Below are 24,876 nucleotides of genomic sequence, written 5' to 3'. Positions count from 1 at the left end.
TCCTGGTTGAGAACTACTGCCCAGGAGCACAGTTCGGGGGCGGGGGAGGAAGGGGAGTGGGTAAGGAGCTTGGGCAGAACTGTCAAAATAATGCACTGACCACTCCTTAATTACTGCCTCAGGAAAAGCTAGTGCCTCAAAGGGGGGCAGAGAGTAGGTGGAGACGTGTCCACTATGTGCTAGCCAACAGAGTTAGCCTGCTGCACATTACGTACCATGCTACACTCTTTAATGTACTTATATATTAGGGACCTCTGAGACAGAATGCCTCCAGTGCTCCTAACACAGGGCTGTTTCTACCAGGAGCAATCTAGCCCTGAATGAAAAACAAAAATACTGCACACTTGGGTGTATATTTTGGAAGAAAGAGAAAGAGAGAAACCAAATCTAAAACCACACAAGATCAGAAAGCAAAGGATTAGACGTAGAAAGAATAATACAAATATGACCCATTGATTTACGTAGTACTCAATATTACATCCTAATAAGCATTGGTGATGCAACCGTATGCGAAAATGTTGTTGAGTGTGACTATTCTTATACGTACTATCCCTTACCAAAGCTAACAGAACAGCATGCTGATGCATACCACCTGTAGATATGAAACACGCTACATTTTAAAAAGTGTTGGCACATTCTTTTTTATTGTGTTTAAGAAATGAAACCCAGATGTTCAGTAAGAAGTGGAAAATTGTGCTGATACATTCATGGATAATGGGAAAAGATGCAAAGTTGTTTCCTAGATGCAGATATATATAATATTTCAACTATCCTCAAAGTAAACTTTGCTTCCTCAACTGCAAGATATTTTTATAATGTCAAATATATACATTTCCACATTTGTTAGCTTTAGTAATTGTTTTTAAGCACAGTTAAAAATGGAGGCTCTTTTATCAATGCTTTTTAATTATAGCTGTTCATGGTCATACTACTTATGGTCTGATCCCATATTCCCTATGTAAGAAAAGCTCTCCCCTAGGAGTTTTCTTAACATACAGAATATGGTGTCATTGCTTTGTTAGACTTATTATAGATGAGATGTATTTATGCTGACTTTACATTAGTAAGATTTTAATGATCGTCCTCACTCCACTCACTTGGTCAACAGATTGTGGTATTCTTGACTTAGTTCAGTTTGAGAAATTTAGGGTTGCCTCTGAGGTCCAGAGGTAGGTCCGATTTCAGGACTGAGCTCTTTCTTTTTCTGCAGGTCAGCCTATGCTAAGTGCATCTCAATACTGAGTGCAATACTTGTATCACCCTTGACTAATTTTCTTCTCGTTGATATTTTGCATAGCACTGATCAACTCTACAGGGAATCACATTCTGCCCCTCCTAAGGTCAGGAGGGCTAAGGGGGGAGGCCATTTGAAGTGGTGGAACAAAGAGGGAGAAAGTGGAGGGGAAGCTGGATGGCAAAGAATTGTGCAAGCTCCTCCTGAGAGTCAACAACGAGATCTTTGCTTGGCTGCAAAGCAGGATGATCAGAGTTTGTTTCAGTGAACTGCATATGTTGAAATGTACAGAAAACCTATGTAGCTGCCACATGCATTTGGTCTTTGGTTTTATCTTAAAAAAGTAGGATGAACATATACTCCCAAAACATTTAATTAAACTCTTTCTCCACTCAAAGAGCAGCCATAATGTTGGAAACTTCTGAGGGAGACCAGGGCACAGTTCACAGGTTCACATAATACCATCATTAACAATCTCTTCACTTGCGGTTTCTCTAATGACCTGCGCGTAGATTCGGTCAACTTCAAACTATGTCGCATATCCTTGATGAGTGCCCACTGACTTACTTTGATGGCAGGCTACAGGCTTTTCATCTGGCTGATGATGATGCTATTAAATGGCTAGGCACACTGGGCGTACTCTGAGAGATTAACAATGATACTTTTGCCCATGCATAAATCTCGAATAGCTTGTTATTTGGAAGATAAACTATGGAAGACAGTGCTATGAATAACATTCATGGTACCTGACCCAGTAAACATACACATGAATAAATTTACTCATGGGGGTAGTTCTGTTTCCAGGATTGCGTCAGTGAGTGAAGTTATTTATAGCTAAGTGTTTGTGTAATAAACTTGTAAAATGTGTGGTGTGTCCTTCTGTAGTGGCTGGTACACAGAAGATAATAGCCTGCTGCTGCTGCCGCCAGTTAGTGGAATTACTCCTTTAGCTCAAGCAGTAAAGGTCTGGATTCTGGTCTGAAGATCCTAGATTCAAAGCCTACTGACAATCCTGTAAACATAATATCGCCTACCATGGATCGTGCCCCATATGAGGTGAGCAAGCAATGTTTCTACACATTAATGAATAACAAGACATTAGAAGCAAAGTGCAACTCATGTCAAATTACATAGGTTGTGACTGCTTTTTCCAATGTGCTTTCCTGGGAAATTTCTAAGGTGACAGTAGTTATTGAGATCTGAAATAACCTAGCACAAAATCACAACAATTCTGTTTTGAGGGTTGCAAAGGAAACAAGTAAGCAGCAGCAAGAGCCGTTTGTCATTTGGTGTCTATATGTACTATAGCCTGCCTATCATAATCAAGAGAATGCCCAGAATCTTGCCTAATTAAAAAATAGATATACTGTATGTGTGACTTATTGAATCACTATTGTCTCAACTTCTAGAGGGGCTGCAAAAATAGTTAACCCTATAGTCAAGTGTTTTGCAAGCTGCTTCCTCCAAGTGTTGTTATCTGCCCCAGAGCCAAAGAGCATCATTTCCAAATGCACCTGAGTTATGTCAGCTCAAGAAGCTATTCTTGAACCCGTGTCTAAGTGTGCGTCACCAATGCCAAATCTCCAGGCAGCTGTGAAACTAGATTTTAATGAGAACTGAAATGATCAGCCAAATTGTAATTGCAAATGACTATTTGGTTAGACTTTGATGCCTATGAGATATCTAATTAGAAAATTGTAGTTTGAAATATATTTATAAAATTATACCCATCTTTCTTAAATTATTTTGTCTCGAGGGAGGCAGATATTTGAATTCTGTACTGAGTTTCTTGAAATATTTGCTTGAAAATATTTCTCGTTCACCTTTTATGCACATTGCATATTTAGGGTTCATGGTTTGATCCTGCGAAATCTTATGAATGTCAGTCCCTTTACGGGGGGGGGGGGGGGAGGGGGTAAAATTGTTTGCAAATTTGGTCCCAAGGTTAATAAGAACACTGCACATTTTTTTTTCTCTAATTAGACAATATTTTCCTGGTTTTTGCAATTTTTAAGAGATTCTTCTGGGTTTTTTCCTCCACCAACTAATGTATGCCTTGTAGCCAGCTTTTTTTACTTAAAACTTTGTACTTGAGTGAATAACTTGCTCTTTTCTCAAAACCCAGTAAGAGTAAGAAAACCTCTGATGTTCTGTTTGACTAGGCCACACTATCCCTGAAACACATTTCCCTTATCCCGTTAGTAGCATTAAGGAATTGTTTAAAAAAAGTTAAGCTGTGACTCCTCCATCAGGTCATATTTTAAATAAGAGTAAAACAAACAACATATTACATCTTTAAGTCTTTCCAAACGGAGGAGTTTTTTTGTTGTTTTTTTTTAAGTGCAGCCCCTCTTTTTATGTACCAAAAGGCCCATATGTGCGGCTTCTTATTTATCTTTTTACAGACTAGAGTTCTTTTAGGGGGTCCAGTGACAGGGATTTTATTCAGATTAACTGTCTTAGTAAAGTACATAGAATATTATAGTACAGTATTGAAATGAAAGACTTAATGAAGAGAATATCTTCTTTAAGGGACAGGTTCTGCAAACCTGGTAACAAGTAGCCCTTACTCACAAGAGCAGTCCAATTATTTTTGATGTCAATGGGACTACTCATATGAGTAACATTTGTGGAGTCTGACCCTCAGTTAGACTTTATTCTTTGACCTGATTCTTTTACATTCACATCTTTAAGAATTCTGCCAATTATTCCACTTAAAAAGACACAGAGAAAGACACAGAAACAGATCATAATTTTAGTCATATAATGTTAATAAACTAATAAAACTCTAGCAATATTACAGCACTCTGATTGTCTTGATCTTGTTTGGTTAAATGTCATTATCCCTATCTCCACAAGTAAACCTAGAGCAATTCATATTTCTTGCAAATAATTTGTGCTATGACTATGGTCCTCTTTCTGTTGAATTATCCACCGACATAACAAGTGATTTTTACTTTGTATTACAAACATGATTGTAACTGGCTCACTAGAAGTACTTGGATTCACTATGCACACTGCAGTATCCCCTAAGTCACGTGGTATTGTTTCTGTTCCCTGACTAGATGATGTAACTGTTATAAGCAGGAAGAGTCATACTTGGCCCATGAATTACCCATGAGCAAGTTGCCACTTTTATGAATTCATTCACTATGTGTAATTATTTGTGCCGTCTAAAGAGAGCTGTGACAGCACTTCTGCTGCTGCTCTTTATTCACATTGGCATTTCCAATACTTTTGAGTTCCATCAACACTCTTGGGAACAAGAAAACACCCATTTGCTTAGGAGTACGTGAACAAGGGGTGTGAGCGGCAGTGAAGTGTGTTAGTAGGTTGGGAAAAAAAATTGATTTCTTTTTTAACTGACTTCTGAATCTGGATCTTTGTCCATCCATCATATCTTTCTACTGAAGCCCCCACTTCAGCCTCCCTGCATATTTTCAACTCTTCCCATCTCACCAAACTCTTCAATCTAGATTCTGCCTCATACTGTGGCTTCTTTGCATTACCTAAGCCCAGAGCTCTACCCTCTAGTTCAAATGCAGGGCTTACACTGACATCAACAATACTCCCCAGCTTGTATTTGAGAACAAAAGTGGTAGATCACTGGGCCAAATCCTGAGAGCCTTACTCTATTTTTACTCATACACATTCTAACAAGTGGTTTCCCAGTGCTGTACTGCCAAAACTTTAACAAGGGGCTCATTCAAAATTTCCACCTCAATCCATGATGAATGTGACATTTCCTGGGTAAAATACTCTACTCTTCCACAAAAAAATCCATCCGTTCCATCTTTCTTCTCTCCTCTCAAATACAACAACCCCATATCCTCTCCCTGCCCAAACCACCAGTCCCGTTGCCATCAAACCAGGAGAGGCCAGTGCCATTTAACAATCCTGCTTCCTCCTCCTTAGCACCTCCTGAAGGCTCCTCTAGATGGCTCCTTTATTTGGCAGCTATTCCCTGAAGCAGTAGTGGATGAGAGATTGTCCTGTGGCTTCTGCTGGCAGCAGTGGTGACAAGCACCAAGAGTCTTGTTTACAGGGCCCAAAGGCTGGCTCTGTTAACAGGAGCTCCCCTCGAGCCCCGTCCAGCTCACCAGTGAGCTCTCCATGCGAAAGGGCTGAGAAGAAACTGAGCGAGGTCCTCTGAATTTGACACTTAATGTTCATCTATAACTTGGTCCTTCCATTCGCTCCACAGTATAGAAATAACACCGAACACCCAAACTGTCATACACTTAGCCCACTATTATCCATCATCTGCAAGGGCTCCTTTCAACTAGTGCTTGTGTAGAAAAGGGATGCCTGCAGTTTTTTAATGCAAAGAGAATGGCGGAGTGGGAGTTTGTTCTGAATTAAGTGCTGTATTATGTAAATATTTAATGTCCCATGGTGAACCACATTTAAAAAAATCCTGAAGAACTTGATTGACCAGATTAACTGGCAGGGGGAGAAAAAATCACTCCACATGAAATTGAAAGGAACAGAAACTGTAAAAGAAAAACATACACCACAACTGGTGGCAGTCACTACAAACCTTGGCTTTTCAGTTATTTCAAAAATATAATAGTAACTAATGGTTTAGATGGAAAGTATTTAATGTAAATACTAAATGAGGGGGTTGTTCTTATTCAGCCTTCTTACAATATTTTGAAAGTGAGCCGCAATTTCAACCACATGAGGCATGAAATCAATTAAAGAACGTTTATGCTTCAGCACACTTGTAACTACACTGTTTAAAGTTGACAATTTACGCTTTAATACATTTTTGTTAATTTCCCAATCTGGATGTGTAATAACTAAAGATATAAACACACAGCATAAGCTTGTCTCATCTCTCTAAACCATTTAGTCTTCCTAGATTTTCCCGATAAAAGGCCAGTTTAACTGGTTTGAATTTTATCCCTGTACAAACATGACATGCAAATTTAACTAATATATCTACTGCCGCAGACAAAACAACTAGCCTTTGGCCTTTTCATGACCCACTTCTTATTAAATAGTATTATGCACTTTAATAGTTTCATTACTGCACAAAGACTGTAGTGGAGCAAATATAGTAGGACATTTATATCAATAAGGTTTAGAAGTGACAGCATTATAAAGGAGAAACATAGCTGGACATAGCATTGCTGTAGGTACAGATAAGGGGTACAATCATAGTTCCTGATTCACATGTGGGCGGTACTCCATCTACAGAATAGGGAGGAGGGCAGCTTGCTCTACAGCACCATTTCTGCTATGACCTTGGATTCTGCGGAGTAGGGACCAATCCGTGAGCCCTGGAATGAAATCCTGGCGTTACTGATGTTAATGGGAGTTTTGTAATTGACTTGAGTGAGGCCAAGATTTCACTCCTGAGCATCACAAGGGGAGGAGGGAGGCACATTATTCTCTCCTCCAGCTGTGCAGTGCTCAGCACTGAAAGAAAGCACAGCTATACTATCTTAGCAAGCAGAAATGTATTTCGGTTGTTCATATAATTCTCCAAGAAAATGCCAATATACCTATCCTAGAGTAAAGCAGAATCACATGGAAATGAGAGATGCTTGGGTTAAAGCATAAAGGGTGAACTCAATGAAGGATTCTACAGGCAAATATTTGTTTTACCTAGGGCTTGTCTACACGGAGAAGCAGTGCACACTACAAGGATGTGATTTCAGCACACCCATAACATTGCACATTAATGGATCTGTATAGACCCTGCCGGTGCACACTAAAGGTTCACTAGCACACTTTAACATAGTACTGTTTGAAACAGCATTACGTTAAAGCGCACTAGGGAACCTTTAGTGCGCATCAGCAGGGTCTACATGAACCAATTAATGCGAAACATGTCAGTGTGATTTAGAAATCACCAGCAGCAGGGTACATTACCCCGCTGTTTAGACAAGCCCTTATATAAACTGGCAGACAAAAACTATATATAATGACTTTTATGTTTGCAGGAGGACACAACCCACCCACACAAATCTTTAAAAGCACAACCATAAGAAGCTGGAGAACAGACTTCTTTCCGCCTTCATCTGGCTTACAACACTGTCAATAAAACACTCCAGTGTGCCATTTCCATTTCTAACAGACGCCCAAAAACAACACGAATCTCAGCTTCATCAAACTTGCACTCTAATGCAAAACCTCAAGAGTGACCTCATATGTTTATATATTAAACAGCACACTGATTGTCACACAGACCATTCTGTGTGGGCAAGTTCTTTCAATTCTACACTGCTGAGTGCTGAATTTGGATATCAAACCTGGCAGAATATGATTGCAGGTACAAGTGATCTCAGGGGCATTACCATAGGAACTGTTTCTCATTTTAGGTCCATTAAATGCTTGTGGGTCAAGAATCTGTTTAATAGTACATCTATACTATAGACCAACACTTCATAGCTTGTTACAGAGGATGATGCCAAAGACACATACTGAAGCAATGACTACAGCACAGAAAATGAAGTTCTGTTTTTCATTACTTTAGGCTAGAAAGCTCAACAATTGCATTGAGCCTCCCACGATTCTTCTCTTCTGACTCTTGCACTCCCAATACAAAAACAACAAACACAAACCCTCTGTGCTTCCTATTTCTGTTCACACGCTATTAAATTCATGTCTTGTTAAAATACACACCTGCAGAGTCTTTATAGTCTTAATGTCTTCTACACTGTTTAGAAAATGTTTTTTCTTATATCAAGTACAGCATGCTTAGTTTCTCTAGCATACACTTAACTATTTCACAATGGAATAGACAGCCCTTTTCCTGTCCTGCTCCTTCCAGGCAAGACTTGTCTAATGGTGCTTCCCTCTCTCTCTCTCTTCCCCACCCCCCCCCGGCCACCTCCCCCCGGTTGAATACAGAGTAAGTCATCTCACACTGCCAAATCCAAACAACCGAAGAAAATTCTTTCAGCTGTCTGTGCAAAAAGGAAAAATGGGAAATCAGTGCAAGGCCAGTTACATTTGCTATTGGCAAATGCTCTTATACACAGCTCAATAGTTAGCTCTTGTTTTTTAAATGCGGTATGAGAAACCTCAGAGTTGGGGTTAGTTACCCTCTGGGGTTTGGCACATCTCTAGTTGCAAACCAGACCATTTGAATCCACAGCATCCAAGACATCATCTTCAATGAAACTACAACGCCTGGGTGCCAAGAAATGCTAGGATGAAGTGGTTTAAAGGATATGGTAAGATGTACTTTAACAAGAATGGTGTCCTTTTTAAAAATAAAAGCTTTTTATTTTGTCATTAACATACCTGACCTTTCCATGCATGTATTAACAAACCTTATTCATAACCTGTATCTGTTACTTTTAAAAGATCCATTGGTGTTTGGTCAACCTCTTATCATCTGTGTATATATTCTGTCCAAAAATGGTCACCACATGTTATAAAATCTACTTGATCCTGATATAAGGCTGTCATTTTTCCATATAATGGGTTTCCCGTACTTTATTTCTCCATGCCACTGACGTTGGGGGATCTGTCCTTTTCCAAAACAAGCTATCACACATCGCATAATTGCGTTATCAATGGGTCCTTCCTCAAGTCAATAATCTCTAAAGTAATAGAGCCGCTATGGATTCTGTGGGTAAGCTAACATCAGTTGTCTTGAAAGTTCTATTTGTTATTTTCCTCCAAAATACTATTGCCTCAAGACGTTCCCACCATAATTCAGGAAGGTCCCCATTCTTCCACATCCTTTTCAGCACTTATGACTAAAGCTGAGCAAATAATGAGGGTTTTTGATTCAAGAACGAAATCAAAAAATCCAAAAGAAAATCCAGTTTGATTAAAACCAAATCAAAACCAGAGTCAACCAAAAAAAAATAAATTTTTTTTTTATTTGGCTGTTTTTCACCCTTTGTGGGTTTTTTAAAATAGGCTAAATTTGAAATAAAAATGCTGGTTTCAACATTTCAATAAACATTTAGTTTCAACTCCCCCTTTCCTCCCAACCAAAACTATTAGACAAATTCAATCCAAATTCGGCCAATAGTTTCTGGCTCTGAAAAATGCATTTTTTGATGAAAAACCATTTGTCAATGTAACAGCGTGGCTTGCCTCTTAAAAGGCTGGAGGGTCTGTGGCTAGTCAACTCTGATTACTAATGAAGCACTACTGGGAGAGATCAAGTGATTTCCCTATAAAGAGAAGCAGGAGGCAGTTCAGGAGATGAGAGGCTCCTACAGGAAAGACCCTGACATCAGGAGAGTTTGGAGTCTGGTGAGTGGGAGGCTCCTGGGGGAGACTCTGCTTGACTCAGAAGGCTGAGCTCTAGCTAGGAAGAGCTGGGAAGGCTGGCTGAGAGAACAGAGTGGGGCAGAAGAAGAGCTCCTGTTATGGTATAAGATGCTAGAGCTATATATGAACACTAGTGTTCTTGTTTTGTGGTTATTTTGGGACCCTGAGGATTGTTTTGAACTGTTACTGTTATTAAACCAGCCCCAGGCAGGAGTGGAAGCCTAATGCAGTTCTAAAGGAGCTGTGAAGGGGGGGAAACCGAGGCAGGGTGCTGCAGAGTGACCTTTGGGCACAAGAGAGCACTCAGGAGGCAGCGGCTCAGTTACAGTCAAATTTTGCCCAGCTCTATTAATGACTCTTTTTTAATGCATTTTATATGAAGTAAAGTACCATTGATAAAGTATTTATAATAATTTTTCTTAATTATTACTGTGACAGGTTGGATCACAGAAGCCCCCCTTGGGAGCTGCCACCTGATGTGCAAAGACTACCCCTGCTTCTGTTTTCCCTGCCAGCTCAGGACTCCAGCACCCTGTCTTGCTGAGCCAAACATTCCCGTCTGCTCCAACACAGACCCAGGGTCTGAATCACTTGCCCCAAAGCTGCAAGTTTACCTGAAAACAGCTCACAGATGTGTGCTTGTCTTTGGCACTCAGATGCCCAACTCCCAATGGGGTCTAAACCCAAATAATTCTGTTTTACCCTGCATAAAGCTTATGCAGGGCAAACCCAGAAATTGTTCGCCCTCTATAACACTGATAGAGAGATATGCACAGTTGTTTGCTCCCCCAGGTATTAATATATACTCTGAGTAAATTATTAAATAAAAAGTGATGTTATTAAATACAGAAAATAGGATTTAAGTGGTTCCAAGTAGTAACAGACAGAACAAAGTAAGTCACCAAGCAAAATAAAATAAAATGTGCAAATCTATGTCTAATCAAGCTAAATACAGATAATCTCACCCTCAGAGATGCTTCAGTAAGTTTTTCTTAAACTGGACACCTTCCAGGCCTGGGCACAATTCTTTCCCCTGGTACAGCTCTTGTTCCAGCTCAGGTGGTAGCTAGGGGATTCTTCATGATGGCTCCTCTCCCCCTTTGTTCTGTTTCACCCCTTTATGTATCTTTTGCATAAGGCGGGAACCCTTTGTCCTGCTGGGTTTCCACCCACCGTGACTGGAAAAGCACCAGGTTAAAGATGGATTCCAGTTCAGGTGATGTGATCACATGTCACTGCAAGACTTTATTGCCCACTTGCCAGCACACACACATACAGGAAGACTAACAGGTAAACACAACCATCTGCAGACAATGGTCCTAGTTAATGGGAGTTATCAAGATTTCAAACCATCATTAATGGCCCACACTTTACATAATTACAATAGGCCCTCAGAGTTACATTTTATATTTCTAGTTTTAGATACAAGAGTGGTACATTTATTCAAATCAGATGATCATACTTAGTAGATTATAAGCTTTGTAATGATACCTTACAAGAGATCTTTTGCATGAAGCATATCCCAGTTATGTTATATTCACTTATTACCATATTTTCTCTAAAACTATCCCAGTTACATTATATTGACTTATTAAGTTTTTATAAAACCATATAGACTGCACAACGTCACAATTACACAACTAGATGAGTCTTTCCTCCAGCTATTTTCCCAATCATAGAATTTTAGGACTGGAGGGGACCTCGAGAGGTCATCTTGTCCAATGTCCTGCACTCATGGCAGGACTAAGTGTTATAGACAAACACCTGTCAGGGTTGGTCTAACCTGCTCTTAAAAATCTCCAATGATGGAGATTCCAAAACCTCCCTAGGCAATTTATTCCAGTGCTTAACCACCCTGACAGTTGGGAAGTTTTTCCTAATGTCCAATCTAAACCACCCTTGCTGCAACCCAAGCCCATTGCTTCTTGTCCTGGCCTCAGAAATTAAGGAGAACAATTTTTCTCCCTCCTCCTTGTATCAACATTTTATGTACTTGAAAACTGTTATCATGTCCCCTCTCAGACTTCTCTTCTCCTGACTAAACAAACTCAATTTTTTCAATCTTCCCTCATAGCTCATGTTTTCTAGACCTTTAATCATTTTTGTTGCATCTTTCCTGAAATGTGGTGCCCAGAACTGGACACAATACTCCAGGGTGATTTCTTATTTCAGATCCTTTCCCCATTTTTCTATAAAGGTATTCTTATATTCTAGATATCTTAGTATCAATTTGCTATACTTGTGTTTCTTAACCTTTTGAGGTTGGTGACCCCTTATTCAAAGTGAAAAACTTTCACAGCCCTTATATTTACTATAAAAGATCCTAAAGAGTATCAATGATAGGCCTGTATAATTTGTGTATGTTTTTGCAAGATGTTGACAGAGACTACTTGACCTTCAGAGGCAAGGTGGTGCAGGGAGTGAGTTTTTCTTTGTTTCAGATTGTACTAAAATTTCCAACACCTCACAACTCCCTTGATTGCCTTTTGTGACCCCTTCTGATTCATGACTCGCTGGTATAGAAACACTATTATACTATGTGGAGATCAGGTCCTTCGAGGTAGCCTTTTTGGAGTTAAGGATTTTATCCTTGTTAACGGTCTTCTGAAAACTGGACTTTCTACATGGGTTTTGATATAATGCCTTAGTTGCAAAATAGCCAATGCTAGTTATTTAATACACAGCATGAGTTCTTTGATGTTAATTTCCATAATTGAATCATTATGGAATATTTGGCCAATGGTTGTATAGCTTTTCATCTCAGACATGATATTGTATTCAACAGACCTGGTTGTCTTTAACTGCCTATTATGGTAAGTTTTCTTTATGAATCAGAGCTGAGAAAAGCTTGGTTATTTTACTTCAGTTCTGTTTTAGCCAGTTAGGTGCTTGGGGCAAATAGTGAAACTGGAAACTTTTTTGTGAATAATAATGACAGAAAATAACTCTACTCCCTCTGGCATATTCAGCAGCAAATTCTGAGAGAAATTTTGTCTTAAAAAAACCCCTGGTGGATTGTAGTTAAAATAGTTAAACCTTTAAGGAAGCCATTGTGATATACATATTTAATAAATATCACAGGCACATAAGAAAACATAAAATAGTTGCTGGTAAAGTTATCAAATAACACAAATTAGCTGAATGATAAATGACAGATCAGTTCTAAAGAGTGATCTGGATTGCATGGTAAAGTGGACTCATTTGAACAGTATGCAGTTTAATACTGCTGAATGCAAAGTGATACAGTGGAGTCGCATCATAGGCGCATTTAACTTACGCGATTTTAACTATACGCACTCGGCAAAACAAAAACAAAAAGAGAAAAATAACAATTTAAATACTGTACCTGTAGTGCAGGCGATTCCGCCCGCCATTCCATTCAATGAGCGTTTGACTATATGCAATTTTCGCCTTACGCGCCGACTTCAGAACCTAACCCCTGCATAAGCTGCAACTCCCTGTATACTCTAGACCCAATAAAGTAATGTCACTTGCAAGATCAGGGAGTGTATTTTGGAGAGCCAGGACTTAGGGCGTTATGGTGGATAACCAGCTGACCATGAGCTCCGACATGGAGTGCGACATAGCGGCTAAAAGAACAAATGCTATTCTTGGATATTTAAGGAGATGTTATTTTAAGGATATACAGCATTAGTAAGACCATTACTGGAATGCAGCATTCAGTTTTGGTGTCTGTACTTCTAAAAGGATGTCAACTAATAGGAGAAAGTTCAGAAAAGAGCTACAAGAATGATTTTGAGGTCTAGAACATCTCTCTAAGAGTGGGAAAAACTAAAAAAACTTGATCTATTGAATTTTTCCAAGAGATAGTTAAGAGGTGACACATCATTGTCTGTAAGTGTACATGAAGAGATGATATTTATAGAGGGCTCTGATCCGGCAGACAGTCAAATAACAGGATTCAATTATTGGAAGCTGAAGCTAGACAAAGTCAGACTGGAAATGTGGTGTAAATGTTTAACAATGAGGGTTACAATTGTAGTAATTTATTTAGAGAAATGGTGGATTTTCCATCACTTAAAGTCTTTAAATTAAGACTTAAGATATGGGCTAGATGTAGAAGTTGCCTAGTGAAATTCTATGGCATATGTTATTCAGGTGATCGGACTAGATGATTATAATGGTCCCTTTCTGGCCTTAACATTTATGAAGATATGTGAAAGGTCTTTGTATTTCAATTGATTTTTACAGAATACAAATTCTTTAGAGTGCTGATCGGTACCAAGGGTTTAAAGAGGGTGCAGAAGTGCCAAAAACCTTCCCACTCTCACTTATTTAAGTTGGAGAATCTTAAAGAATCACACTCAACATTTTACTATCTCTCAGTGTTTTCCCAGAGGGCCAACACTCCATGAAACTAGAACTAACCAGCATCTAATTACTGGCATATATATATAAGTGACTAATCTTAAAACACTACCAAGATCAGACAAGCATTCCAAATCCATCATAGACTCAATGGACAATCTCATCCAAACATTAAATGCATAACATAAAGCCTTGTATTAACTGGGTTAACTATTTCATGGCTACTAACCCCTCCTATCCATCCTAAGGTTTTATTCTGCTGTACCTCTCCATAATATCTGAGGGCCTTCCATGAGACATAGGCTGGGAATAGTGAGGTCCTTAATGGATTTAATAGAATATACTCTGTTTAAGGAAGGGATTATTTTTTGTTTGGTGATTTTTGAATTTGTTTAGCTTGTTGATGTTCTTTGGTTTTAGTTTTTTGTACATAGAGGGGTGTTGGCGGTGTTAACGTCAGAGAGGGAATGTCATTCTGCTGGACAGGTGGAAAGTCTTTGTCATTCAGAAAGGTCTTGCAAATTCCTAATGTTTGCCAGACTCTCGATTCCTTTTTGTTTCTTAAATGTTCTGATATCATCCAGAGATTGTAAATTACAATTACTGCAAAGCAGTAGTTATGCTGTAGTTACATATGTATATTCCCACTTACATGTATTTTAGAAGATTTGTGGAAAAAATTAAAGACTATTTTAAAAAAAGTAGTGAGGTAGCATTCGTGTGGGGGAGTTCAGGCATGATCACATTCTATTCTATTTTGTTGCTGGGATGCTGTGTTAGTAAGTGAAAGTAAAATGGGGACAGATTAAGATGGTAGAAGGAAGAGGGGAAGAAGAGATGCATGTAAACCAAAGGGTAAGATGTGTAGAAGGATAAGCAGGCAGAGAACATGAGCAATAATTAACAATTTGATGGGTATTACAGGGATGATCATTGTTCTGTGTTTGTACAGCGCCTAGCACAGTGGGGTCCTGTTCGATGACTAGGGCTCCTAGGTGCTTTGCTAGTACAATAATAAATAAAAACTGCACTCCAAAATTTCTGAATTCCCACCATATTTGTCTGTGAACGTGCAAGAAATTCCATTTAATACAAATATATTAAAAAAAAAGAAACTAACTTCTGTCTGTCTCATATGCTAGAGAGGCAGTGAACATGGAAATGGGGACCAGAAACTCATGAGTTCTAAATCTACCTCTGCCACTTACTATGTGGCACTGGGTGAGGCCCTTCATCTCTCTGTTCCTTAGTTTCCCCATCTGCAGACCAGAGATAATACTTACCCACCTGAGAGATTCTCCCATGAAAGATGCTAGATACGTGCAAAATATGTAAATTAAAACTAACCTAAGAATTTGTGTTTTTCAGATTAAGTCCCTGTCAACAAGTTTCTCTCAATCTTTTGACAAAGTTAGGAGAAAAACTGCCTGTGGAAACAGCAACAGAACTATTGTTGTCATACTGAATGGTTCCTGCGTTATCTCCAGAGTCTTGCTCTCCCAAATACTGAAAGAGTACCAAAGCTGCAGTATAAAAAGTATTATTAAATATGAAAGCAATTCCTGTAGCTTCAGTGAAAAAAGGATTTTTCTTCTATTTGATATATTTTTTTTGGTGGTGGTTGTCATTTCTTTGTGCCAGCCAGTCGCTTCATTTAGTATTCCAGCATGAGCCTAGTACAGCAGTAAATAGCAGAGCAGAGCAAGTTGCATGTTAACCCTTCTATGCATATGCTCAGCCTAATATGTTTTGGCTGAACAGCAAACCAAATTGCCCTGCTGATCCATCTCCAATTATTCTGCAACAGACATTCAGCCTGTAGTGCGCTTCAAGATGAGGGCTGACTGAGATGTACCTTAATTGATTTTTAGTTAAATTACTAAACAGAGAAACAAACTGAAGAATAACAGAAGTGACAGGAGTGGTGCAGAACAGACAATGGTTTGTACTGTAGGGATTCATATCCCATATGTAAACCACAGAGGGAAAATATCTCCGTATGAAAATAAAATTGAAAATGATGTTGACTTGTTGCATCGTTAAGATGCATTATTAGGTCACTGAGTCCAATATTAGCTCCTAGTATAGAGTAGACCAATTTGAAATCTTCCACAACTGTGTGGTTTGCAGTAAACTATAGCAGAAAATAAGTTATATTTTGGTAGGTCAGGAAATCTCCTGACAATTGACATATTCCTTTGCTGATTGGAGAATATATGATTTATTTTTCTATAATATCATTCAGGCCCAAGTATTGGAGTGCATTACAGAACATCACAGTGTGTACACAATATTTTGTGTAACTAAACTATTTAGAAAACAATTTATTGTGCTCTAAATTTAGTAACTTACATAGAGTATTGATTACGTAGAGTGAGATTTTGAATAGCAAGAGAAGAAGAATTAGAATGGGTGGGAAATGGGAAGCTCTGAGTAGTATGAGAAAATAATTAGTGCACCCTCTGGGGAGAACAGAATTAAAAGCAAAGGTACTGAGGTGAGGAATCACAATAATTATTCTTCTGTATTTGTACTGCAGTAGCACCCCGATGGTCAGTTATGAGAGGAGCTCCACTATGCTGGATGCTGAACAAAACATAAGAAGAAGTTAGGATCTACAGGGGATCTTGAAGACAAGGAGAGAAATGTACTGGATTCAAAAATGGGCAGGAAGCTGCTGAAGATTTGTGATGAATTTAAGAGGCAACACCATTAAGGACGAATGGGAAGAACTGTTCAGGATGGGATAGGGAGAATTAACTAGAAACAGTGGCTTAAGAGCTAGGAAAAATTTAAGACAAACAGGGACAAATATGAAATCTTCTTTAAAAAAAAAAAAAAAAAAAAAAAAAAAGGTATAGTACCTGGCAGGCATGAGCAGAAAAAGATACAGATTGGTTCACCTGTAGTTAACATCACATGAACAATGCAAAGTAGCATCCTGCAAAAGATGTTTCAGTGGTTACAGCAGCACATTTTCAAGACCAGATAGATGAGAGGCTAGGGTTCAGGTTCAAATAATGCACCTAGGTTCTTGAAGAGGGGGCAAGTGTTTGATTTCAGTTCGCAGGACGCTGTTGGAGTTTTGGCCAATAATGCTTACCTTATTGATTGGATATCAATTTTGGCTAGGACGAGCCTAAGGTTGTTATGGCAGATTTGGGAGTTGATGAGATTGAGGCAGGCAGACAGGCTGAACAGTGAATTGAGTATATCTGCAGAGAAAGAATACCCAAACTAAAATTCAGAAAAGAGATCAGTAGGGAGGAGAGAGAGGGACTAATGAGTGACTAGTAAAAGGCACTGTCATGAAGAAGACCCATTTATTCCCAATCACACACAAGTACACCTAGAATAGAGCAAAAAGAAGAAATGAACTGCCTGAGACTGCAGCAAACTATCCCATGCAAGTGACAAGGACGCTGTGCTGAATGGCTCTTTCATTTGTGAAAATTGCCTTTAACGTTAATTCCTCTAGGGAGAACACTGAGGAATTTAGGAAATCCCCACACATATATACAAATCAATTTAGATGCAATATGTGGTCTGGCACTAGCAAAAGAACACAACATTTTTCAGAGCTGTCCATAGTAAATCATTTAAGGTGGTTTCTAGAGAAAAAATTGTTTTGGGAATTTTAGCTCCTGCCTCTAAAATATAGAGATGTCCATGCACTGGAAAAATATCCTTCCAACTTGCTAAAAGCCCAACCAGAGGGCTAGACCATGCAGTCCTTACTCAGCCAAAACTTCCACTGACTCAATGGGAGTATTGCATAACTACAAATTTCAAGAGAAGGCCCGTTTAATACTAATATAGAGCAGGTGCTGCTTTTTTGGTAAACGCACATGCACACTTGCGTGATAAGGCTGGAGGCAAACATGTGAACTGCTAACTTCTCTGACTAGCAGTTATATTTCATGGTAAAACATCCTCTCCATAGGTAGCTCTACAGTTACTGTAAAAAACCTCAGACATGTTACCTGAATATTCATGTATTATCAGAACATGCACTTCACAAGGCTGACTAACAGTTTCAGCAGAACTCTGTGATGGAATTTTTCTGTGTAACAATTTAGGAGATCACCCCTGCCCACTTTGTAGTTAAATTTCCAAAATATCCTTGTTGTTCCAAACTGGTGTATCCTGCAAGTACATAACCCATGCTAGCTGGCTTTGGGAGCTGAACCCAGCCCAGATCCAGAGCTGATATACAATCTTGAACAGAAAACAACTGAGTTGTTCTCTGAGGGACAGGATGGAAAGGAAAAGTCATGAAGTGATTATAAACTTTCCAAGTGGAAAACTAGTTTTGCATTCTTCCCTTTAGTATTATGCAAATACTCCCTAAGGGCCTGATTCAACATCCAGTGAAATCAGTGGAAAAATTCCCACTGATTTCAAAGAACTTTGGATCAGGCCAAAATCTGTGCAGTTTTGTACTGAACACATAATAAACCCAGGAAGCTAGTGACGTGCTTTAGTTTTAGCAGCACTTCACAAGAGTTAGTGTTTACAGACAACTGTGACATCATGAGTATCAAACAGTGCTGGTGCCTTCATTTTTGCTGTTTTCTACAAATACAGAATTTCAATCCCAGTGTTTTGAAAATCTCAACATTGTGTGATTGATATTAGAACTACTCATTAGCTTTTGAATATTAGTAAATAGGAATCCTATTTATTTGTTAAAACTTAACATATGGAAACCTACTCACTCTCCCTTTGATGAATCCAGGACAATATCTGATATCCAATCTCTTCCGCTGGCATGTAGCACTGACAAAGATAACATGTCAACTGGCTGCATTTCTTGCTTATTTTGGTTTTTTTTATCAATTTATGTAGAAACAAAAGGCTTCTGGATGCCATAACTATTATCATCCAAAAACATAGGATCAGATCCTCAGCTGGTGTAAATCAATGTATCACCATGGAAACAAATGGAACCACATCAGTTTACACCAGCAGAAGATCTAGTCCATTATGTCTATAGTCTGGAAGGGAGATACTTTGACAGAATTTACTCCAATATTAAATACAGAAGTAATAGCTCTGGCGAGTTGCTGTTGGTACAGAAACGAGTATATAATCCTAACGGACATAACATTCTCCAGTAATTTTACTATCAGTAATATAAATGTTCCAGTGAAAAGTCATTCTCTGTTGGGCCAGTCTTCTCCCTGCTTTGTTCATTGCTTCTTCCCCATCCTCGCTCTCCCACATCTTGTTCGGCTGTCAAATTAAGGCACTTAAGCCTGGCAAGGCGAATGAGCAATCTGCTTTCTCAGGACAGGTATGCCAATAGCATGGGCCAGATCAGCTTCAGGGGATCTTGTGTGTGGTGGAAACTGAATTATTTTCATTATCCAAAGGTACTGGGCCATTCTCACCTCCACCTTCCTCCAAAACAGGCTCTGTCTATGATCTGGGATCCTAGCTACATCCTCATGGTTACTGCAAAGTGCTTCCTCTGTACCATCAAACAGTTTCTTTTTCTCTTCAAAAACAGGCCAGTTTATGGGTAAAGTTTTCTATATATTTATGCACACTAAAATAGCTCAATATTGTCTTTCATATGAAAGGAGGAAAGATTATTTTCAGGCTAACTGTGGAAGACAACCCATTTCTACAAGCATCACTTGTGCTGACAAATTTGTGTTTTCTGTGGCACCATTATCTGCACTTGAAACTTGCAGAACAAAAGTAGATCATAAACCTAAACACTGCATTTCACACGTAAGTCGGGTATCACTCTTGTCTCTCACCCCCATTCACACACTCACTGCACGGGCAGCTTCATTCATTCCAGTAAAATCTCAGGCCAGCATTTTCAAACGTGGGCATCTAAATGCAAGCACCTCAGCTCCATCCTCAGGCATCTCTTTGGCCTCAGCTTTTCACACAGTTCAGAGTAAAAACGAGCCGTCAAGGAGTTTAGCTTTCAACATGAGCTGAAAGAGCACACTGGGAGAGAAACTTTCCCAGGTATGCAGCAGGGCTGGCAAACGGAGAGTTTCAATACGTGAAATAAAAAAAAACCACGTGCGATTGAAGCCCACCTACAGTACAATCCTCGCCCCTCCTCCTCCTCCCTAGGAGAAGACTCGAAACCACTCTATTAAAGTTAATCGCAAGTAAGGGGCGCTTCCTCGGTGTGGGGTCAGGACTACCACCCTTTCCAACACGACCCCCTCCACGTGTCTGTACTTAGCTCCAGGACTCCTCCTTCTATTTCTAGGGTGCCGGCTATTCATCTCGCTCCCAGCCAGCCGTGATCAAACTCTTACTTACCAACCTCCCCATCCTCTTCTTCTTCCTCCTCCTCCTCCACTTCCAGCAGCACGTCCTGGTTCTCCGCTGTCATCCTCCCGAAAGTTTTGTCCCCCCTTTGTACCGACTCGGCCTCGCACACAAGTTCGGTCCTTTCCCTGGAGCAGGGTCTCGCGCGAAGCCTTCCTAGCAGGACCGAAAGCCGAGCCCAGCTCCGCTCGCTAGGTCCCAGCCGCGCAGCAGTGAGCTCTGGCTGGGCGGGGCAGGAAAAGGGAGGACGCCTGGGGAGGCTAGATTCGTACAGAGCCAAGGACGGGCAGGGCTGCAACCTCCACCCTCCTAGCGAGCGTTACTCAAGGGGGAGAGTCTCTCGTTGCCTTAGAGACAGGACAGCAGAAGGGGAAGCAGTGACTAGCCAATCCTCCCCTTTCTGTGCAACGCCCGGACAGCCCGCGTCTGACACCTTCTCCCTCCCCACCCCTGCCAAAGCAGAGACACCTCCCAGCTTCCAGAGCCCGAGCACTGACTCTGACTGCCGCAGGGCACGTGGTTTCACTTTCTAGCACCCAGGGTTATCCCATCGCTGGCTGAGGGGCAAGGGAAGGTCTCCCACTGAAACTCTGCTGGGCCTATTGCCATACTGAGTCCTGCCCTTTCCTGTGTTCTGAGCACAGACACGGGCAGAAAAGGAGTTAACCAATGCCCGGACAGCATCAGCCCCAGACAGCATCAGCCAGTTCTTCCTTCCTGGGTTGGATGTTTATGAAGTTGTTTTCAAAGTGGTAGCCAGGGCAACGGTCATGATGTGTTTAAAGTTTAACGCCCTGCTTTGAAAAAGTAAGAGTAAAGGTGGCCAATTTCTAACTACACCTCTACCCCGATATAACGCGGGTTCACATACAACGTGGTAAAGTTCTGACATGCTGCTCTGAGCAGCATGTTAAGGGTGCCGGGTAGGGTGACCAGACAGCAAGTGTGAAAAATCAGGACGGGGGTGGGGGGTAATAGGAGCCTATATAAGAAAAAGACCCAAAAATCGGGACTGTCCCTATAAAATCGGGACATCTGGTCACCCTAGTGCCGGGCCAGGGCTGAGGGGTTGGATAAGGGACAGAGTGTCTCAGGGGCGATCAGGGGCGCCTCTCCCCCCCCCCAGGGTCTAGGAGGCAGGAACTGTGGGGGGGCAATTTTGGGGGCCCCGGAGTCCCAGAGTGGCCTGGGGGATTAGCAGGGGCCCGGGAGCAGCCTGCTCCACTTCCCTTGCCCTGGCCCCAGCCATGTCGTTCAGGGGAGGGGGCTTGGGGGAAGGGATCCCCCCCCGCACTCACCGGCAGTGGCAGAAGCGGAGCAACCCAGCCCCAGCCCGCTCCATTCCGCCAGCTCCCAGCCGCGTCGCTCCGCTTCCTGCGGCAGGTGAGTGCTGGTCCTTTCCCCAGCCCCCCTTCCCGCCCCCGCAACACGGCTGGGACCAGGGCAAGGAAAGCGGAGTGGGCTGGGGCTGCGTTGCTTCGCTTCCCGCCGCAGGTGAGTGTGGGGGGCGTCCTTTCCCCAACCTTCACGCACTCACCGTCAGTGGGAAGCGGAGCAGCCCGCCTCCAGCCCGCTGTACTCTGCCAGCTCCCAGCATCGGCATTCCGCTTCCCGCCGCAGGTGAGTACAGGGGGCATCCTTTCCCCAACCTCCCCGCACTCACCAGCGACGGGAAGCGGAGCGCTGCGGCTAGGAGGTGGCGGAGTGGAGTGGGCTGAGGCCACATTGCTCCGCTTCCCGCTGTTGCTGATGAGTGCCTGTCAGGGGGCGGGGTGTGTGAATAGGGGTCAGAGCAGTCAGGGGACAGGGAGCAGGGGAATTGGGTAGGGGGTGGGATCCTGGGGGTGATTAGGGACAGGGGTCTCTGGAGGGGGCGGTCAGGGAACAAGGAACAGGGGGGCCAAAGCAAGTTTGATATAATGTAGTCTCACCTATAATATGGTGAGATTTTTTGTCTCCGAAGGACTGCGTTATATCGGGGTAGAGGTGTAGCAAATTGCGACCGCATAGCCATAAAACAAAAGTGTGTGTAACAAACATGGCCACATACATGCTAACCCTTCAGCCGTTGCCACTGTACTGAAGACTGTGGATTTTATAGACTGTGGCCTATGCTGAAATTGGTCAGATTCCCATTAGGTATGAGTATTCCTTATTTCTATGGGAGTAGCATACAGAGGTCCAAGTCAGAATCCGGGTCCTGTTAGCTAGGCGCTATATCACTGAAGACAAGGTTCCCACCCCAAAGTAAGATTATGGGGCTTGTCTTCACTGCACTGTTGGCTCAAGCTAGAACTGAAGTTTTGCTCCTAACCCAACTACTGTCCACACAAACAAATCTCTGGCTTGAGTAGTACTTTAAACTTGAGCTAACTGGCCACCGTGTCAGGGTATGAGTGCTGAAGCTCCACTGCCACTGATGCCGAAGCTAGTAAATGCTGCGGGGGTGCAAAAGATCAAGTTACAGCAGCTCATCTGCTAATCCAGTCACTCTGGGTATGGCTGCTTTGAAGTGTGGTCACTCTAAGGACTTGACTACACAGAGACAGAACCTGGCAAGTGCAGGTGTGAATCTACAGCACACTAGTTTGCCACGTTGACCCTGCTACCGCACACTAATAGTTCTGCAGTACACCTACTCTTAGTGCGGTAGCACTATTAACAGCCAGTTAGTGCATGGCAAGCTAGTCTACTGTGGCTTCATACGCTGGCTAGTTGTGTACTAAGGGTATGTCTAAACTGCAGTTAGACATCTGCAGCTGGCCTGTGCGAGCTGACTCACGCTTGGGCTGCAGGGCTGTTTAATTGCCCTATACACTCTCTAGGAGTGGACCTTGGTAAGTTTTCCTCATGGATTGTTCCTTCAGGATAGTTTGCGCACATTAGTTACCCAGAGGTAAAAAATACATCCATTTAGCAGTGAAGACTAGGCCTCACACTTCTCTGAGGCTTGTCCACACTACAAAGTTTTGCCAGCACAGCTGTGTTGGCTAGGAGTGTGAAAAAAATCACACCCAAAGCCAACATAGCTATGCTGCCAAAAGCCCTAGTGCAGGGTTTCTCAACCCATGGGTCGGGACCCAAAATTGGATCACCAGAATGTTTCAAAGGGTCATGTGGCAGCTCCTATGGCTCCTGCCCCATGGCGCTGGCTGGGCTGCCGGCTCAGCCCAGCAGACACAGGCTCCAGGCACTGCAACCTCTGGGGTCCCAGCAGGGCCAGGCAAGCAAGTGCTTGGGGCGGCCACTCCGGAGAGGGGCGGCACATCCAGCTATTCGGCAGCAATTCGGCGGACGGTCCCTCATTCCCGCTCGGAGTGAAGGACCTCCCCCCGAATTGCTGCCGCAGATCGCAATCGTGGCTTTTTTTTTTTTTTTTGGCTGCTTGGGGCAGCCAAAACCCTGGAGCCGGCCCTGGGTCCCAGTGCCACTCCGGTTTGGCCACACTGTCATGATGAGGAGAGCCCGGGTAGGCCAAATCTGAATGAGAGTCACTGCAACCCCATGAGTAGGGCCGTACCAAATTCACGGTCCATTTTGGTTAATTTCACAGTTATAGGATTTTAAAAATCATAAATTTCATGATTTCAGCTATTTAAATCTCAAATTTCATGGTGTTGTAATTGTAGGGATTCTGACCCAAAAAGGAGTTGTGGGTGGGGTGGAGGAGGGGAGGGGAGGTGTCACAAGGTTATTGTGTGGGTGGAGGTGGGTTGCGGTACTGCTACCCTTACTTCTGCTCTGCTGCTGGCGGCAGTGCTGCCTTCAGAGCTGGGCAGCTGGAAGGGGATGGCTGCTGGCTGGGAGCACAGCTCCAAAGCCAGAGCCTCAGTGCCAGGTTTACAATGGTGCCATGGAGCCAGGCCCATGCTTAGAAGGGGCCCTGTCCTACTCCACTTACACTGTGCCCCGAGACCCCACTCCTCCCCCTGCCTACCACTTGCTCCTCTCGGCCTGCCTGCCAGCGGGCCAAGTGCTCCTCTCTGCCCCCAGCCCCATCCCCCTGCTCCTCTCTGCCCCCTGGCAGGACCCCAATGCACCTCTGGCTCTAGGCCTGTGGGGCCCCGTCTGTCTCCCCAGAGTTGAGCTGCCTGGCACTGGTGCAGAAGCCTAGTCAGTCTCAGCCTGAGGCGAGGGAACACAGTGGGGGTGGAGGGGCTTGGCTGGGCCCCTCCAGGCGAGTGCGTCCTAACCAGCAGGGGCAGGCCTTAGCCTGGCTGATTGCACCATTCCTGAAAGGACAGAGCGATTCCTGGCCCTGGGACCAGCCCTGGCTGCGCTGCCGGCTCAGCCCGACAGACACAGTCACCTCCCAGCAGGGCTGGAAAGTGTAGCCGGGAGGCAGGGCTTGGGGGAGTGGGTCTCTGGGGAGTTTGGGGGGGTGCTGGGCTGTGAGGGGGCGGGAAAGATGTGTGTGTTGGGGCAATAGGGATTGGAGGTTCTGTGCGGGGTGCTGGGCAGTTGTGGTGGGGCTGTGGGCAGGGGAGTGCTGGGCAGTGGTGGTGTTGTGCAGGGCGCTGTGCATTTCTTGCGGAGGTTGCGGGGGGCGCTGGGCATAGTGGGTCCAGAGGGGCTCTGATCATAGGGAGTCAGGGGGGGTGTTGGGTGGGGGGCTCTGTGGCGTGGCATAGGCCCGCCCCCCCGCCGAGGAGAAGGGGCATGCTGGCATCACAGGGCCACTGTGCATCTGGCAACTTCCAGTTCATAAATAGTGCCCTCGCACTGGGCTGGGCGGAGTGGAGCCGCCCCTGCCATGCCATGCCCCT

General features: G+C 42.8%; 1 protein-coding gene across 1 annotated transcript in view; it reads right to left on the bottom strand.

Moving 5' to 3' along the window:
* ANO6 (anoctamin 6) overlaps window positions 1–20,503 on the bottom strand; it is a 113,306-nt gene extending 92,803 nt beyond the window's left edge. Inside the window, exon 1 of the mRNA XM_054024824.1 lies at window positions 20,102–20,503. Coding sequence (XP_053880799.1) covers window positions 20,102–20,174 — 73 coding nt within the window. The 5' untranslated portion in view covers window positions 20,175–20,503. The remainder of the gene's footprint in view (window positions 1–20,101) is intronic.
* Between the last annotated feature and the right edge of the window lie 4,373 nt (window positions 20,504–24,876).

Source organism: Malaclemys terrapin, chromosome 1 (genome assembly GCF_027887155.1).
Source record: "Malaclemys terrapin pileata isolate rMalTer1 chromosome 1, rMalTer1.hap1, whole genome shotgun sequence".
NCBI classification, from domain to species: Eukaryota; Metazoa; Chordata; order Testudines; family Emydidae; genus Malaclemys; species Malaclemys terrapin.
Note: the sequence above shows the minus strand (reverse complement) of the source record. Positions and strands in the feature narration are given on the sequence as shown.